The sequence below is a fragment of the Macrobrachium nipponense genome, chromosome 5, assembly GCF_015104395.2.
Source record: "Macrobrachium nipponense isolate FS-2020 chromosome 5, ASM1510439v2, whole genome shotgun sequence".
NCBI classification, from domain to species: domain Eukaryota; kingdom Metazoa; phylum Arthropoda; class Malacostraca; order Decapoda; family Palaemonidae; genus Macrobrachium; species Macrobrachium nipponense.
The window spans coordinates 5,801,497-5,820,170 of record NC_061107.1 but is presented as its reverse complement, the minus strand read 5'-3'; the positions used below and the strand labels follow the sequence as shown (position 1 = coordinate 5,820,170).

Genomic DNA, 18,674 nt, shown 5'->3' with positions numbered 1-18,674 from the left:
CTAAAAATATTAATTTTTAGTACTACCTCTATATAAATTGCAAATATTTCATTCTTTAGTGTTTTTCAAGGTTAGTAGTTGTCTAACTTTTAATAAACTGAAATTAGAATGTAATAAAATATAGTATATTACATTTGGACAATTTACGTATTCCTATAAATGTACTAGATACTGAAGTGAGTGATGTCCTGGTTGTCATAAGTTAAAGATTGGGTGTGGCATTTTCTCAGCAAAATTTTATATATAATTAAGTTTATTTCTTTTTGGCATGTTTTGTACATTTGACGAACAATTAATAAATATACTGAAAATTGAATTTGACGAACAATTAATAAATATACTGAAAATTGTACCTGTTTTTCAGATTCAGAAGGGTACGAGTTTAGCCTTGTTTCATTAGACAATAAACAGTGGCTTTTTGAAGCCGTCAGTCAAGAGGAGAGGGATGAGTGGGTGACGGCCATTGAACAGCAGATTCTGTCGTCCTTACAGGGGAACGAATCCAATAAAAGCAAAGCGAGACAGACGCTCTCCATTGACCCTCAGACAATTTTAGCCATTAAAAACCAGGTTCCTGGGAACACGAACTGTGTAGATTGTGATGCTCCAAGTAAGTACTATTCTGAAAGGTGAAAACAAAGACTTTTGAACACCTGAACACAGTGTTTACATTTTTGTCCTTTTACAAATTAATACAATTTAATTCATATGATTTTAGGATTTTAACTTACAGCAATTTACAGTAATCATGACATTGTGAATTCCGTAGCAAGAGAGTAATACGATGATTTACAATCACAATATTTTGTCCTTCAGATCCAGAGTGGGCTAGTATCAACCTGGGAGTGTTGATGTGCATTGAATGTTCTGGTATTCACAGAAACCTTGGCTCTCACATTTCTAAAGTGCGGTCTTTGGATCTTGATGAATGGCCGTAAGTACACAAAATTAATATTTCTTAGTGAAGATAGTAGTTGTTACAGTATTTTTCATAACTGAAACAGTTATGGTCAAGATTTCATGCTGATTACACCTCTGATATTTATAGTTCAGGCAGAAAGTATTCTGGTTGCTTGTTTGTGATACTATTGAAATTTGTGCACCTAAAGGGAGTTCTAATCACTTTAGGTTGATGCCATGGGAATTTATGCAGGATTTGAAGCTCATTTTATACAAAATAAAGTCAACTTAGGGAATAAGCCAAAAAAATATGGATTAGCATATAGTGTAATTGAAGGATTAGGGATGATTAACTACTCGTCCTTGTATGATTAGAAGACACAGGCGCTTTTTGCTGCTGTTCTGAAAAGAAACCCTGCATGGATTTTGATATACAGCATTGTTTGTTTAGTTAACAGTTAATAAATGTCTTGACATTTCTTGCAGGCCTGGACCATTAGCCGTCATGATGTCGTTGGGTAACGAATTGGTGAATGCAACGTGGGAGGCAAACTTACGTGGTCAGACGAAACCAAATCCACGTTCTAGTCGTGAAGAAAAAGAAAGGTGGATAAGAGCTAAATATGAATTGAAAGAATTTATTGCTCTTCCACAATCAGGAATCTCCATACAAGAACAAGTATGTTGTTTCATTTTTTGTACAAATATACAGTATAGTTTAAGTTAATTATGCAACTTTAACTTCTTGTTTGCCAAGGAGTTTGATGCAAAAAAGTATGAAGTACATATAAATATAGCCTTGTGCCATACTTATATGGTATATACACATGTATGTGCACCACATTTTATTGGGATGTCCTTGACATGCACAGTTTTGATGTTAGCACTTGGCAAGGAATGCTTTCCGTTTTTATGTCGAGTCCACAGCACAGTATAGTTATATCCAAACTTATTTTCAGTTGTATATAAAGTCATGTATGTACTAGTAGGTCTGTTTTGTCCAAGCAGTATTTATTATGGTGTGAAAACAGCTAAAACTGAAGCATTAAACTGCTCCCAATAGTTCTACTATTGCATGTGTCAAGCACTCTGATTCCTGGTGGATCACCGTCATTATCAAATTAGTACCCTTTCAGGTTGAACTTGCCTTGGGTAAGAGAAGGCTAAGGGGGAGAAATATAGTAGTGATAAAAAGAGGAATGGAAAGTGAAAGCTGGATTTGTTTCCCTGTAATCTTTGTTGAGGCAGAAAGGATGCTGTTTAGACATTGTAGATCTTGTAAGAATCACAGATAGTGCTAGAAGTAACAGAACACCTATGTTACAGGTATACCATGCATTTCAGAGGTGTTAAAGTATTGCAATATCTGTTAAGTCTTGTGTCCTTCCTTCTCAGTGCATTTAAAGAAAGAAAGTAAGCTACTGTATACAGCTGATGTAACCTTGAGGAATTTTTTCACTTCATAATAGAAAACAGGTTTAGAGTTCTTGTTATATGCATCATTTGTATGTGTTAAAGAACATAGAATTGTATGAATAATTTTTTACAGTTCCTGAGTAATAGTGTAGAGGTATTTGTAAGATGTAGATGGCAATTTAGTTTTGTTTTTCCAGCTTGTTGACTGTGTCTGCCGGGGAGACGTGCAGAGATTATCAGCCTTATTGCCCCATGCTGGAGAGGCAGTCAACAGCCCCATAGCACCTCATCGTGACTTGAGAACCCCTCTTCACCTTGCAGCTGCTGTTCCATCTCTGCCTTGTGTTCAGCTCTTATTATGGGTAAGTTTCAAACTTTTGTCTCCCGTAGGGTGCATTGTAAGGTTCTTGGCTGCGTTCCTTCGACCCTTCCGTTCATATTCTTTTTCTTATGTAACTTTGTATCTTCTCACAACACTTGTTTCTTAGTTTGAATGGTGTAACGGGAGGTTTTCCTCCCATTACACCTTTCAAACCTTCTTTACGTTGTTTCCCTTTCAGAGCTGGATGATCTCATAAGTCCCAGCGCTTGGCCTTTGGCCTAAATTTTGTAACCCAGTTCTAAACTTTTGTCTCTAATTACAATCTTTTATTGTGTACATACATTTTAATTCATGTGCAAGTTAAGGAAGTTTCTAAAATAGCAAATATAAGTTTTTGTGTATGTCATTAAGGTTTAAGCCTATGATGAACTGTCCTGTTTTGTAATATCAGCATCAATTCCCTTTCAGTATAATGCTAATGTCAAGACCTGTGATGCTGAGGGAAGATCGTGTCTTTTCTACGCCCGTAGTGCGGGAGACAAAGAAGTCATTGACCTTCTAATACAAAATGGCTGCCCGTCGGACGGGAGCGGCGTCGCTGGACACCCCAAGCCTCCTCTGACTCCCCACACTCCCCTGGGTGGGCCCTCCCTGTCCTCTCATTCGACTTCAACACTGCCACTTACCTCACAACCTTCCACGTTACCTCGGCGGAAAGGGTCCATAAGTCGCAAACCAGAAATACTAGATAAACTACAAGCTAGTGTCATATAAATACTATTTATATTCAAGAATAATGTTATTGAAATTATATTTCACCCCCTCCCCTTCCTTATTGTAAGGCATGGTTGTATATATATAAATATATATATATAAAATATATATATAGATATATTATAAACAAATCCATATACATAAAAGAATGTACCAAAGGCTGAATGCGAGTGAGAATTATTAGATTTTATGTAGGGATGGAATGATTGTTAACCAGATTAAAATAGGAGGACCGTGCAAACCGAAGGCAAGGGTATCTCTCTGTGGAACCTTCTTTGCACTGTATGAACATAACTTTATATAGATATATATTACCTGTACAGCAATTTTTTTTATTTAGTACAATTATAAACATTTATTTATACAGATAAAGTATAGCTCTTTATTTTCAGTCAGCATAGTCCTTCTTTTTTTTAAAATTTGGATTGCACTTCCTTCTATTATAATTTGCTGAATATCCTGCTCAAGACAGAAGTGGATCAAGCCAAAGTTTATGTACTGTACATCCCTTTAGTTGTAGTTATAGTTGTAGTAGCCATAGTTGTAATCAAGAGCTCAAGTAATTGTGGCAAGGCTCGAGACGTCTTTTTGATACACATGCCCGCACTGCATGAACTCCGGACGGAGTAGGGTTCGACAGGAGTCCAGGCACTCGAGTCTCTGTAAGTCATCGGTGAAGGTAGCTGGATTGTCATCCTTTGGAGGAGAGGTATGGTTTATGTACAGTATGTGTTTGCATCAACAACATCGCATCAGCGGTGAAATGCCAGAAGAGGAAGCTTTGGCAGATTTGGCGCTGGTGTGGTGTTCTTTACTTTGCTTGTAGCGTATAAGCATTGGAGAACATTTGTGTACAAATCTTGTTTCTGAATTCATCATCATAGTCATTGTATATTTGTAAATATAAAGTGAATGTTTATAAGTTCTTCTTCCGTAGATTTGTGTTACTTAGTCTTCAAAATGCTACTCTTTTTATTGTGGCCTAAGAGTAGGAGACATTTTACACTCGAGCCTTTTATATATTATGACGTAACCTCCTCTGTGTCTCTATACACCCTCACAATTACAGTCAGTGGCACTTATTGATGCATTAAGTGTTGACCAGAAATTATAAATCTTTTCAGTGTTTACTGTCTTCATTTTCTGGTTTCTTCAAATGCCTAGTAATTTGAATTGGAAGTGAGTGTAAGGTACAATTGATTACACCTGTATATGAGGCACCAGAATGCATTGAGTAGTCACCGAACCTGGATTACGGTAGTTAAGAAATTAACAAAAGGTGTAGATATTATTTTTGCCCTCCCTTTTGCTATGTAACTATTTTGATAAAAAGTTTGTCTGCATCATCTCAAGGGTTACTGAAGATATTGTTTAATTTTAATTTTTCTCTTGCCTGTCATCCGCCTGCCTTGACCCTGTTTTCTGTTGGCGTATATATACTCAAGCCTTAAGTCCAAAGTCCTTTCCATATCTTGCATTGAGGCAGTGGCCTACCAGGCTGTAAATCACAAGATAAGTTTGTTAGTTGCTGTACGTTAAACCCAATTCTTCCTCTTATTCAAATTAAAGTTCATTCATGGTCACCTAGATTACTGCTTTTTTGGAATAATTACAACAGCATTAGCAAAACAGTGACTAGTAGTGTGACATTAACTCATACTGTAATCTCAGTAGTCTATCTTTGAGTTGCACTTATTTTCTATTTAAACTGCCTAATTTTTTTGGTAGGGTTTTGGAGACTTGGCAGCTCTTATTCTGCAATTTCTGACTAAAATACACTCGAGAAGGTGCTTAACTAATAATAGACATTGGTAGTTTAAAGAATGTAGAGGCAATGATTAATGAAATGAGCTTACTTAAACGTTCGGACATTTTTTTTTTCAATTTTATCATTCATAGTGGGCCAACATAGGACTGGTGATGTATTTCCAATTTTATTGTCATAGTTTGTTGCCAAGGAAGATTTGTTCAAGTACTTGTATGAGTTATTGTGTGTATGATGAACATATATACTTTTCAGGGGTGAGAATATTCTTATGGTGTCAACATATTTATCATAATGCAGTTTTGTTTATTCATGCTTATATTTTGATTGGCAGATATGGTAGCTTCTAACTTTAACTCGGGAGACGTGGTGATTTATCATGGTTATTATCATCCAGTCCTGCAAATGATATTTTGAAGTATATTTACTTTTTATTAATACATTTATTTTTCAGAATAATTTTTATGAATACATTAGCTCATAAATGCTTTAATGAAAAAGTTAACAGCTTTGGATCCTGAAATACTTCAAAGATAACAATTATCATATACGTATAGGCATGAGGGATCTCTGTTGCAAATAACAAACAGTAGGAAGCAGTAGTGCTCAGGTATTTATATCATCAGCTAATGTACACACACCTTCATTTTAAGTAACCTGATCTTTTAGTTTTAACATTTTATATCTTTTTCCTTCTCTCTTTCTTCAGAATTACATCATGTTTTTGTTTGCAAAACTGTTGCAGCTGCTGTTTGCATTCTTGACTGTTATTCGAGGTGACAAAATAGTTACAAAGTGTAGCCAATACGATGCTATAGGACGAGCTGTAATTGCTGTGTTTTGCGGTCATTAGCTGCAGGTACTCATCTTTCTCAAAATACTCTCTTTTTTTTATTATTATTTTTTTCATTTGTTGTTGTTGATTAGCACAGTATTCTGTTACGCATATTTTCTATAAGTTGCAGCTCTGTATATTCCTGGGAATTGCAGATGAGGAGTGCAGTTTGATGTGTAATGTCAGTTTATTTATAATTTGGGAATTTATATAAAACCTGCTGTTAATGTTTTAAAGATTACCCCCTGTATTAAAAGTCCTTTACATTTTTGATTTATCAAAATTACATTTAAAATTACCTTAGGTTATTTTGCTTTTGTATTTGCAGAAATTATACTTTAAATGAACTTGTTTTGCAAAATAATTTAGTACATTTCGCAGTACTGTACAGCTAAGTGTACTTCCAGGCCAATTTTGGGACGAGTATGATCTTTCAAGCACTTGTATTTACTTTGAGAAACAATGTTTAGTAAAATACTCTTCCCTTTCATTGTAGTACTGACTGTATTAAGCTAAACACATACTATAGAACACAATTTGTATGTGAACAAGTGTGTGATATAAATAATTTGGTAATTATTCGTACGTGTTAAATTTAGAGTTTACAAGTTCTTTGTGGAAATTTTTTCTACTTTGTTTAATATAGTGTGATGAATTTGTATAAAGGTGGGTCTAATGAGGTATAAACCCCAGCAGCTAATGTAATAATATGCCTTTGAAGTTTATTATTCCCAGGAATTAAAATCTTATTCATATTTACAAAATGAAAGTTCAACATTGGTAAAAAATTTGTTTTGAAATCCATATAAGCTTGGATGCCTTTGCTGATTATTATATATATATTTTTTTTTATTAATGAAAGACAAGTGGACACATGGACGCAAATTCCTTAAATGGTAACTGGTATTTATTTTAAATTTATCAATAAAGGAAATGTTAATAGTAATACTTTATTTCCCCAGGCTAATTGTGTAAGGAACGAAGGCGACTTTACAAGCAATGTGGATGTAGTTGGTCATGACTGGTTGTCTTGCAGTCATGGGAAAATAACACTTTACAATGTTTCTCTGTTTTTGTAGCAAGCCCTTCTTCTGTAAGGAAAAGAGCATGTAATAATTGTCCTGTCTTTATTCCACAAAAGAGAAGGTAATAGATAACTTCAGGAACATTTTCATTTTAATAAAATACATGTACTCTTAAAGTAGGCTACATATGCAAATATGTATGAAATGTGACTGTTAACATTTCAGTGCAGTTCAACACAGCATGGTCTCCATGGGAGTCAAGAGATGTACTGAATTTAAAAAGAAGTTTTTGGTTGTACTTTGCAGAAGTGGCAGACTTGCAGTAAATTCTAGTCATACATGGGTGTTTCTTGGGTGCTCATTGGTAATTGGCTGGCACCTCTTCCAAGTGAACCTGGTAACTGATTATGAAGGGCAATGATCCTTTGCTGATATCCTGATGACCTCTTTAGTGTTGGATCAGGGTAATCTGGTCTAGTTCTGTTCTTCAGGTTTCCCGATTTTGTATGAAAGAATGGCTCCTGTGTTACCTTGAAGGAGGACTTTTCTTTTAAAACAGGGAAGGCTTCTAGAATGCGTAGGTAGCTACTGTCGATGACACTTATTTGGTGTCAAGTCTTGATAGGCTAGTCGAAGATTGTGCTGGTCATATAGTGCCTTCTGATGGCATCTTGAATGTGACACACTCCTTTTGGAGAGACATCGTGATCATCCCAATGTGAACACTCTGAACATCCTCAGACACGTCATGTCTGGGATGCCTGCTGCGCACCTATAATCAGGTGACCATGGTGTCTCTCAAGAGGATTTCATGTCTTGTTCAAAAAGGCACCATCAGAAGGTACTATGACAATCAGCAGAACATCAGATTGACATGTCAAGTCTTGATAACTAATAAGTGTCATCAACAATACACAGGATAGCCGCAGCCTGTGCATTCTATGAGCTCTCCTTCTTCAATTTAACACCAGAGCCTTTCATTTTGCCTACGAACATAAAAAAAACCTGTTACAGTAACGGCTACATTTCAAGAGAATGATGTCATTAACAAGAACTCCAAACAAGATGCCCTGAAGATTACCCTAAACCATCCCCCCTGTCATACAGTCATTGACATCACAGCCCTTCATAGTCAGTTGCCTGGTTCACGTGGAAGAGGAGCCAGCCAATTAACAGTGAATGCGAAAGAGCCAGCCCCAGCCATGTAGGATTAGAACATAATCCATGCCTTCCACCTCCACATAATTAATATGACAGTGCTTTTCAATTCAGTTCATCTCAGACTTTCGTCAAGACCAAACTATGTAGATCTGCAATGAAATGTCAACAGCTGTATTTTAAAATTCCACTGCATACAATAGTGTTCTTATACAGGTATTAGTTCCTGTATCTATTACTTACCCTTTAAATGAATATAGGACAATTATGTGATCTTTCCCTTACAGAGAGAAATTATTAGAAAAAACAGAAAACTTTCAATACAAAGTAAACTCTGCTGATGCAACAACCGCAGCAAAATTAATGCTAATTATGAAACTATTAAAATGACAATGTCATTAGTAAACTTAACAAAAGCACATTTTGGAGATAATTTCCAAAGTTATAAATTATAAATACTGTACAGTAGTGAAATTAATCTCCTATCAATTCTTTATAATTACAAGTTTATAAGTTTTTTTTTATTAACATACTGTATAACTTAAAACCAATACACAGTAATGGGAGATGACTATGTGAATGTGAAAAAATTACGTATATTGGCGTACGTTGCAAGCCAAGCCTAACTACTATGACTCTATGACTGGTCATTCATGTCAAGTGATTATTGAATGCAACAGAGGAACACATAGACTAGATGGGAGTTCTAATAGAAAGCACAGGACAGAGATGAGCGGAAAGAACTTGCATCTCTAATCTTTTTTACGTAAAAGCAGACTCAATAAAATAATTTAAAATAATTATTATTTAACACCTGAAAATGCCACATACCCATTAGAATTGGTCACTTGTTTGGACCCTTGGTCACTCATTTGGAACCTGGGTACTATTTTGTTGTGATGAATAGCCTTACATGATGCCATCCTGTTATGTACACAATGTAAAGAAAAAGTAACAGTAGAAGTTAAAATTTTTTGGTGTGAATGTCCAAAATATATTGACCACAAATATAGTTTTGGAAATAAATCTGTTCAGAATTTGTCAGAATCTCCACCATTTTCAATTATAACGGAGTTATACAATTTTTAAAATGCTGTTATTTAATCAACAAAATTTAAACTTTAAAATGAAAAACATAAGTCCCTTGGGCCAGCACTACTAGCTAAATTCATTAAGTCTGAGGTGTGGTTAAACTATGGTAATTTAGGCTACCCAGAATTAACTAAAACTTGGATGATAATTAGGGAAAAGGATGCAAATGCTAAGATTTGGGTGGAATAGAATTGGAATGCCATAAAACTGGGGTAATGGAAGCAAGATGTCAATGCAAAAGGGGCAGGAAAAAAGACAATGTTTTGGGTCAACATATTGGAAAAGTTAGTGAAGACATAAGCAAGTCATAAGAATAGAAATTTACTTCATCAAGAAGTTAACTATGCACAGATACTCATAAATGAGAAATGTAAAATAAGCTAGTAAGATTGTGGTAAAGCTCAAGTAATTGAACTAATTATTGACAGAGATAGAATCAGAAAAGGGTTTAGCACAGAGTTACTGTAAACACTTGACCTGTTGTTAATAACAGATTCAAAAGTGACGTCTTGGAAATATTTTAAATATGGAAGACTGGAATACAGATGAAAGAACTGAAAATGATTGTATGCAAAGCATTAGCTATATGATCTACAGGATATAGTAAAGTGGAAAAAAGTGGCTTGCATTTTATCTGCAGGCTACAGACACAATAAAAGGAAATCAAAGATATATTTCATCAGTGATGCATCCTAACCTGACCTTCCCTAAACCTCACCTATCCTAGGGTGCTGATCTCCTATCACTGGGATATTTTTTATTTACCTACAATCTAGCTACATATTATCCCTCCATTTTGTCTATTCTGCAGCTACTCTCTACTCTTCTCGCAACTTCTGCTTCAGAGTCCAGTGTGGTCCCAAGGTAATGGAATTGCTGTAGCCTACTACTTCTATACTATGTATCACATGATTCTGAAACAACCTCTCTTCTCTATTGGTTCTTTTAGTGCAGTTTGGGCATCAAAAATCTCTTCCTCTATCCTGAATACATAAATAAAGGCAAAATTCATGACTTACTGTTCTTTACTTAGCAGATAGTGAACGACAGAGAGAGACTTAATTGACAAGTCATAACCACATGGAGTAAAAAATTGCATCTTAATTACAATTAAAAATCTTTAATAAAATAAAAAACATTACCTTAAGTCTCAAACAGTGGAGTAAAAATAAAAATAAAAATAAAACTGAACAGACTAGTTTTAGATTTCCAACACGACACCACTGTTGAATATTTCAACCTTGCCGAGTCCTTTCCTGATATATTCAGCAGCATCTATGAGCAAGTCGAGGCCATCCGTCACTCGTCCAAAGACGTTATTATACATGCAACCTCGACCTACACCAGTAAGAATGGAGAAAGATAGATTGGTGTCCATCCAGACAATCCCTTGGTTGGCCTGACGTTTGTACACGGCACTGTTGAAGCCCAGCGTATCCTGTGATATGTCGCCGTGGAAAAAGCTACCCTTGCAAGGTCCACTAATTATCCTTTCCGTTACGCTATTTGGGTAAACAACATTGTTGAGCTTCTTTTTCAAGAAAGTGGGTCCTAGTTCCCCAGTGCAGAGTCCCTTGAAATGCTGGGCCATGGGTGTGTCGGAATACATTTCGATTAAAATGCGAATTATTCCTTTTCTTACGTTGTCCCAGGCTAACTCCAAAAACACAACTGTTGGGTCACTCTTCACACAAGTGAGAATATCCTTGTGCTGGAAATAAATGGGAATCTCAGATGTCTTCATAATGAGTAAACAAACAATTCCTTATGATCTTAAGATCTACTAGGAATGGTGTAAGCAGAAATACTTTGTTACCAATATGGCTAAGTTACTTATACCAAACATAAACAAAATAGCATATGGTGCAGAAGAAATCAAACTATGATTATAAAATAAACTTAGTGACTTCAAAGTGAAAATATAATTTGTATAAACATCTCTTGAATATCGACATTAAATTTTAAAACAAATTAAATTTCTTAAAATCTGGAATGAAATACGATAAAATAAAGCTTTATACATACTCACTAAACGATAAAATAAAGCTTTATACATACTTACTAAGTAATTCCATAGCTATCAGTTTTCAACCATGTCAGCCTAAAAATTCAAAATTCTTGGTAGTGCTTGTATTGCTTTGTGTAGGTGACAAGCCCCCGCCCACTTTCATGGACTGGAAGGAACAAATTTGTAAAGAGCTTAAATTTGTTTGTGCCCCCAAGTCCATGTGAGGGGAAGAGGGAGGGTGCCGACCATATAATTACTTGGTAAGTATATATAAAACTTTTTGATAAAAATATCATTTTTATATAAGTAACTTCCCAAGTAATTACGTAGTTGATTCCACAATGAAGGGAGGAGTGCCTCAGTGGCGTGGTCGGTATGGTGTTGGCGTACCACCTCGGTGGCCGCAAGTTCGATTCTCGGGCATTCTACTGAGGTGTTAGAGATGTGTATTTCTGGTGATACAAGTTCACTCTCGACGTGGTTGTGATGTCACGTAAAGCCGTTGGTCCCGTTGCTGAATAACCACTGGTTCCATGCGACGTAAAAACACCATACAAACAAACAATGAAGGGAGGTGGGATACATGGACAGATTCTATTCCAAAACATTAAGGAAAGTAATGAATCTGAAAAAGGAAAGTTGCTAGCAATGAACAAATGCTTGTTGTTTCCTTACCTGTTAAGAGAGTTGCTACAGGTGGATACTGCCTCTATTTGGTGCTCATCTTAACCTGTAGTGGGGATGGTGGTGAAGCCAAGGGTCGACCCTACATTAGTGGGAACTTTGTAATGAAGAAAGTTCTCCGTAGGCTGGACTGTTGAGCAGGATAAAAGGGAGAGCAAGTGTCAGACAGTCTGTAGGCTGTAGGAAGGAGTCTGGAGAGTTCTGGATCATCCCCAAGTAGATGTCATTAAGGATTTCTTCTAGATGCTCAAAATGCCCAACTCCTGTGTCAGATGGAGATCTTTCCTTGCACATTCTTCTCCTACGATGGGGCATGGAGAAACCAGTCGTCTAAATATGTACAGGGTGAGCCAGTCATCTAAATATGTACAGGCTGATGTTTATTCCGAGATGTGGCCACTTCCCCAGTGAGAGCATTAGGTAAACACTTGTGGTGCTTCGGCCTGAAACTAGAGGACCCTGCCCTGAAACTGGAACTTCCTTGAGTTCGGATGTATGGGGACATGGAAGTAAGCATCCTGCATATCCAATGTGATCATCCAGTCTGCCTGTTGTAGAGAAGACATGACTGAATGGACTGTCTCCATATGAAACCTTGTCTTTACAACAAGCAAATTTCGGGTGCTGACATCCAGAATGGGTCTCCAGCCCCTGAAGCCTTGGGGACCACAAAAAGATGGATGTTAAAACCCTCTGAGCATCAATTCTGGACTTCTACCACAGCACCTTTGAGAAGAAGTGATTCGATCCCCCGAGAATGGGCAAAAAGCCTCTTGGGCAAAAACCTCTTGGAGCCTTCTGAGTACGCAGTCAGTGTGATCGGAGATGTTAAAGGAGAAGTTTTCTTGAATGGGATGGAATAACCCTCCTTCAGTATCTTAACAACCCAAGGTTCCGTTCCTCTGCGTACTCATTCCATCCAAAACAGGAGCAGTCTGGCTCCCACCAGGCCGCGAAGGACAACTTTCATTTCTTGAAGAAGGTTCAAAGGATGGCTCCTAATGGACCTCGAAGGGGGTCATAAATTGTAGTGAGGTCTTGGCTGAGGCTTTTGCTTTCCCCTGCGAAAAGGCAGAGGTTGTAAGGGAGAGAACGACTTACATATGAATGCAGCGGGTTCTCAGTTGCTTGGCGGACTGTGTAAGCAGATTGTTAGTAGACTTTTTCTGTAAGTCTGATAAGATCTCTTTCACTGTGGCTTGTGGGAAGAGATGTGACTTGTCTAGAGGTGAGAAAAGGAAGGCTGACTTCTGGGTCATGATGTACCCATTTGAGGTGAATGAACACCACAACTCTCTCTTATTCAAAATACCCATTGAGAAAAGAGGCAGCTCTGATGAGCCTGACACGAGCAAGCGGGCCCATAATGTTTGTAAGTAGATGGGCACTCAGTGGCATATAAGATCTTCAAGGACGGTGACAGCTGCCTTGGTTGCTGGGACACCAAAAAAGGGCGTTCAAGAGGTGAGAAGTGCTCTGGGCTGTCTCAAGAAGAATGAGGACAAGCTGAAGTGGAGGCAGGTGGATCTATAAAACTGCAGGAGGGCTGCGGGGTATGGCTGGCCTCCCTGTACCTCTTGACAGGGGGAGGGGAGCAGTCCGCATCAGTGGTGTGCCTCCTAAGCAGATGTGACAAAGTTGGGTAGTGGTACAGGCACTTCTTGCCAAGGCTGGAATCCTCCAACTCCGAAGAAAGTTGATGCCCACACACTGAGACGCCTTTCCAGTGGCGCTTTGTTGCAGGCTGGAAACGTACAATAGGCTTGACGGAGGGGACGACTGCCTGTGGGCAAACCCCATCAGCCCCCTTGGACCTCCGGTATGTCTTCTCCCTGGTGCGTGGGGAGCGAAACAGGGACTTTTGTCTAGGAGCACTGGTGGGATGAGCAGCCACCTCCTCATCACGCACAACCATCATTTTTCACAGCACTATCACTTTGCACATTCTTTGTCATTTGCTCCATAAGAGCTCTGATGGAAGACCCCATTTCCATCACCATACCATTGGCTAACAAACCAAATTTCTGGTCACACCTTGATTTGAGGCTGGCAATGGCATCAAGACGAGAAGCATGGGAACCTGGTATAGTATCTGGTAAAGTAGGAGAAGAAGGAATAGATCTATCTTCTACAAGACTAGGTAAAGGCGTGGACTCTACACTAGCTCTATTCTCAGGTCTAGCAGCCGCCTTCCTTGTCCTATCTCTTGCAAATTTGTCCAAATGGGACTTATTGTGAATCATAAAACCACTTTGTTAATCTAGTCCTATACAGAAGTGAATGCTTGAAGAGCTAGAATCTGACATTGTAATAAAAAAAAAGGTTATAACTATTGTTAACCAAAGCTAACCAAATAACCAATGATTGAAGTCCATAACAAAACCCGATGTTAGTCAGGGAGCCGGCAGAAAACTAATTGAAGCTCTTGCTAACTTGTTCCTCCCGGTCCCTGAAAGTGGCCGGGGCTTGTCACCTACACAGAGCACTACTGCAAATTTTGAATTTTTAAGCTGCTGTGGTTGAAAACCAATAGCTATGTACACAATTACTTGGTAAGCTACTTAAATTGAAATTTAAATCAAAGGCGAAGCACTAGGACTTACGAGGTCATTCAATGCTCAAGGGGAAATTGAGAGTAAAAAAGGTTTTCAAGGTGTAACAGCAGTAAAACCTCACAATTACACTATGAAACAATTGTTAGAAGGTGGAAAGCAAGATGGAAGAAAGACAATATGAATAGAGATACAGTAGAAGGGATAAAAAGGAATTGCAGCTAGGGGCTGAATGGCCACTGCAGAGAATCTTAAGTAATGTCTACAGTGCACTGACAGCACTAACTCACGATGGGGGACCTATGTTAACAAACTTACCTTTATTACATACTTCTCACAACATGAAAAGCTTTCTGACAAGCAATTCAAGTAGATTTTGTCTTCATCCTTACTGAGGTATGCCACCCTCATTTGTCCATTATCCCAGGATGCTGCAATCAACTTCCATATCCTCTCCTTCCATGTCTCCACATTTGATTTAAAGTTGTCCACCTGTTGATACAAACAATCACTAGGGTAAAAGTTAAAATATAACCTATATAAAAAAGTATTGGACATAAAATTACTGGTTTTGCAGTCATTTTCTTTTTATTATCATTATTCAGAAGATGAACCCTATTCATATGAAAAACTCATAGATTTGAAATTCAAGCTTCCAAAGAATGTGGTGTTCATTTGAAAGAAATTACAGAAGATAACAGGAAATACAGAAAGCAGTACTACTACATACAATAAACATTACATGCTAAGGTTTTAAAGCTTTTGAATTCTATTTATTTTTTGTTCAAATAATAAAAATAAGCACAGTTCCTTGAACTGACTACTGTTAATAAATGGAATATCTAGTGATCTAGGAGAACCCACACAGGAGGTTGATGAAATAATGGATCAAATAATTTAAGATATACGTACAGCCAGTCCCTGCCTTACAACGGGTGTTCTGTTTTGGAGATGCGTTGTAAAACGCAAATCGTGAAAAATCCTAAGAAAACCTTACTTTTAATATTTTGGCTGTATTATAAACTATGTTAACTGCATTTTTATTGTAATTTTTAATAAAAAAAACTTCAAATATTGATTATTTTGCATTTATGGAGTCATATTTCTTTCATCAGGTCAGCGTCGTAAACCTGGAAATAATTTCTGATGAATATAACTGAAAAGCGCCGTAACCTCGAAACGTCGTAAGCCGGGGGACTGCCTGTATTTCTATCATTCCAACTAGGGTTGAAGAAATGTAGGCTGCCAGGTCAAAGGAAGATCATCACATGAACATCTAATATGAGAAAAGAAAGGAGTTTGCTCTGTGACCATAACACACTGTAGCCAATAAGCTGATCCTACAACAGGATGCAATTGTGCTTTATATACAAATATAATTAAGAAAGTGATAAATGAAAACTGATGGTGAAAATGAATATCCGTTGCATCAGTTAACATTCTATAAAGATGGGATGCAATTCTTTATGTTCTGAAATACTGGTACAATCTTAGGTAGACTTCTGGGCCAGATTCTCCCATGTACAGACATAATCTTCCAAAAGTGGTTTCCTCAATGTAAACTTTCATTGTTGCTCGTAACTGATTAGATTCATTGTGGCTGTTTAAGGCAGCAATTCAGGTACTACTGCAAAGTATCTCACGCTCCAACAATGCAACAGAAAACTCAAAGATTTTTCTAGTTTATTTATCAGCTATTCCTTCCAAACATCAAATCTACGTTCATGTAATATAAACTCAAAATTATCTTTGTTGAGAAGGCAGTTTGCCACTGCTGAATGTTTCATGGGATACTTTCTTTAAATGGAAACTGCAAGGCAGGTGCTTCAAGTACTTACTGTGACAAAACCCTCTATGATGCACATGTTGAGCTTAGCCATAATGCTGGGATCAACGAAGGGACATTGGTGCATGCACATGTCTTCTTTTACAGACTCAAAATCTTCCATATATAATACGTTCATGGACATCATCAGCAACTGTTGGAAAAAATGATTATGTTCTCTAATGCATATTGTTAAAAACATTAAACACATAACATGAATCTTTAATGAATGAAGAAAATTCTATAAAGTTCTCTAGCGCATCATGTTGAAAAAATATATTAGCAATCATGACATTTTATAATAAATGAGACTGGCTACTGTCATAGCAACATGAGAGGAAATACCTCCAGGCATAAAGGATTATTCAGCATGAAATTCTAAATATATAAATAAAAAATATGCAATGGAAATATCACCTTCTGATACAGATTCATTTCAATTTTAGGATAATCCCCTCGGTATGAGTCTACACAGTTGCCAAGTTCCCGGTACGTGTCAGTGACCCAGTTCATAGCAGCAGCAACGTCATCATTGCTATAAGCGTTGTCCAGCTTGGGTAAACCACCACTCAATTTTTCAGTGAGAGCATCAAGCTTCTTCTTTGCTTCCATGACATCATATTGATGTGAGTCCATTCTTTTGGATATTTTCATGTGGAATTGGGCCCTGCTCTGAATCATCCTCCTAATTTCCTTGTGCTTATTCATGTTCTCGTGCAAGAAATTGAGGTACTTTGTCAGGTCCTCCACTAAGTCCTTGGAGGAAAGAATGAGATCCTGGGTGCTCTGCTTCTGATAGTCGATTAACTCCTGCACACTGTGACTGTCTTTCTCTGTGATGAGTGGCTCCGGGGCCAAGCCAGATCTCAACTTCTTGATGGCAGAGAGGCAGTTTTCCAAGCTGTAATTGACCGGGATGTCTGTCACACTCGTTGCCCTGAACTTTGTGCTGCATAATCGACATGAGAGGCGCTGTGTTTCAATCTTGTAAGTTATGCATTCGCAGCAGAGACTATGGCCGCAGTTCAAGATGCGTGGTCTCGTCGTGTCGCTGTACAGACGATGACACGAGTGACAGTAGTAGCTTTTTTCGTTCCCCATGTTCTGAAAAGAAAGAAATCCTTGTTCAGTAAGAAGACCCTCTTTCCTAGGGGTTACTACACAAGCTCGTACCCAGAGTTTTTTGAGGGGGAGGCCGTTTTTCCCAAAACTGAACCTTTTATTCAATAAATGTCACTGCATATATATGTATGTACAAGATGAAGTAATTGAAAATGTTATTTTTGTTATATATTAAGAAGAAAAATTGGGTATGCGGTCTGTGCTATTCTACCCGATTAGATGTTATTCAAAGTAGTGCTGACTTTGGTTAACAGAATATAACATATAATGTTGAAAGTTTGCACTGAAATTCAAGAATATTTCTTCAGTCTTATTGAGATCATTTATATTAACAATAACTTGAATTTTACTTTATTTGTTGTTATGTAACATACTTTGACTTGACAAAAAACAACAATTATTCATTACTTTGTAAGTACAGTTCAATGGAAAGGATAGTCACAGAAAGTATGGACTTTCAGAAATTTTATTGGGTGGGGGGGGAGGGGGGTTGTTCGACATCCCCCCTCAATACAGGCTTGCTACAACTAAAGTTTTTTGAGGTCATGGCCTACTTTAGATATCTCCAAATACCCATGGCCCACTACTTCAGTTTTAGAATATAGGATTTGATAAGTTCAAAATACATATATATGGTTCCTGGAACTGGAATTTTACTACATATTACCACAAACTCAAAATATTTTATGATCTAAAAATTAACTAGTGAACAATTACTGGAATAGAATAAGAAAAAGGAAATATATATATTTCCATATTTTTACACATACTATTTATTTATAATTATTATAGGTCCGGATAAAAGAAAGTATACTTTTATTTTTATATATTCAAATTTAAATTTATTTTTCTTTTTGTCCATGGACCACCTGATAAACAGCCAATGGCCCACTGGTGGGCCATAGCCCACAGTTTGAAGACCACTGACTTGACCAACATCAACGACAGTGGATAGAAATCTGTGGAGGAACCTGGGGTCCTAGGGAAGGCCCACGTCCTACAAAAGACTTTTGAAGGCTGAAATAATGATGATGATGATGATGAATGACTACAAAAGTAGGCCTATAACACACAGTAAAAGAAACATGAAAGCTGTGGTACCTAGTCAAGGTTATACTAACCCTAGTCTTGCTAAAAATGGTTGCAAAACTTTTGAATACCTTCTCTTCTAATAATTCTGTAGGATTCTACAGTGG

General features: G+C 37.3%; 2 protein-coding genes across 4 annotated transcripts in view; one reads left to right on the top strand and one right to left on the bottom strand.

Annotated features, from left to right (window-relative positions):
- LOC135215149 (centaurin-gamma-1A-like) overlaps positions 1 to 6,954 on the top strand; it is a gene marked incomplete at its 5' end in the record, with an annotated part of 47,920 nt that extends 40,966 nt beyond the window's left edge. The window contains 5 exon segments of the mRNA XM_064249593.1: positions 365 to 610; positions 817 to 934; positions 1,387 to 1,579; positions 2,514 to 2,678; positions 3,107 to 6,954. Of these exon segments, the coding sequence (XP_064105663.1) occupies positions 365 to 610; positions 817 to 934; positions 1,387 to 1,579; positions 2,514 to 2,678; positions 3,107 to 3,412 (1,028 nt within the window).
- Positions 6,955 to 10,391: 3,437 nt separating this feature from the next.
- The window catches only part of LOC135215150 (uncharacterized), a 115,566-nt gene continuing 107,283 nt past the window's right edge, over positions 10,392 to 18,674 (bottom strand). For all 3 annotated transcript variants that reach the window (XM_064249595.1, XM_064249594.1, XM_064249596.1), the window contains exons 2-5: positions 16,774 to 17,460; positions 16,370 to 16,510; positions 14,850 to 15,023; positions 10,392 to 10,998 (exon numbers count right to left, since the gene is read on the bottom strand). In XM_064249595.1, coding sequence (XP_064105665.1) covers positions 10,489 to 10,998; positions 14,850 to 15,023; positions 16,370 to 16,510; positions 16,774 to 17,457 — 1,509 coding nt within the window. In that variant the 5' untranslated portion in view covers positions 17,458 to 17,460 and the 3' untranslated portion in view covers positions 10,392 to 10,488. The remainder of the gene's footprint in view (positions 10,999 to 14,849; positions 15,024 to 16,369; positions 16,511 to 16,773; positions 17,461 to 18,674) is intronic.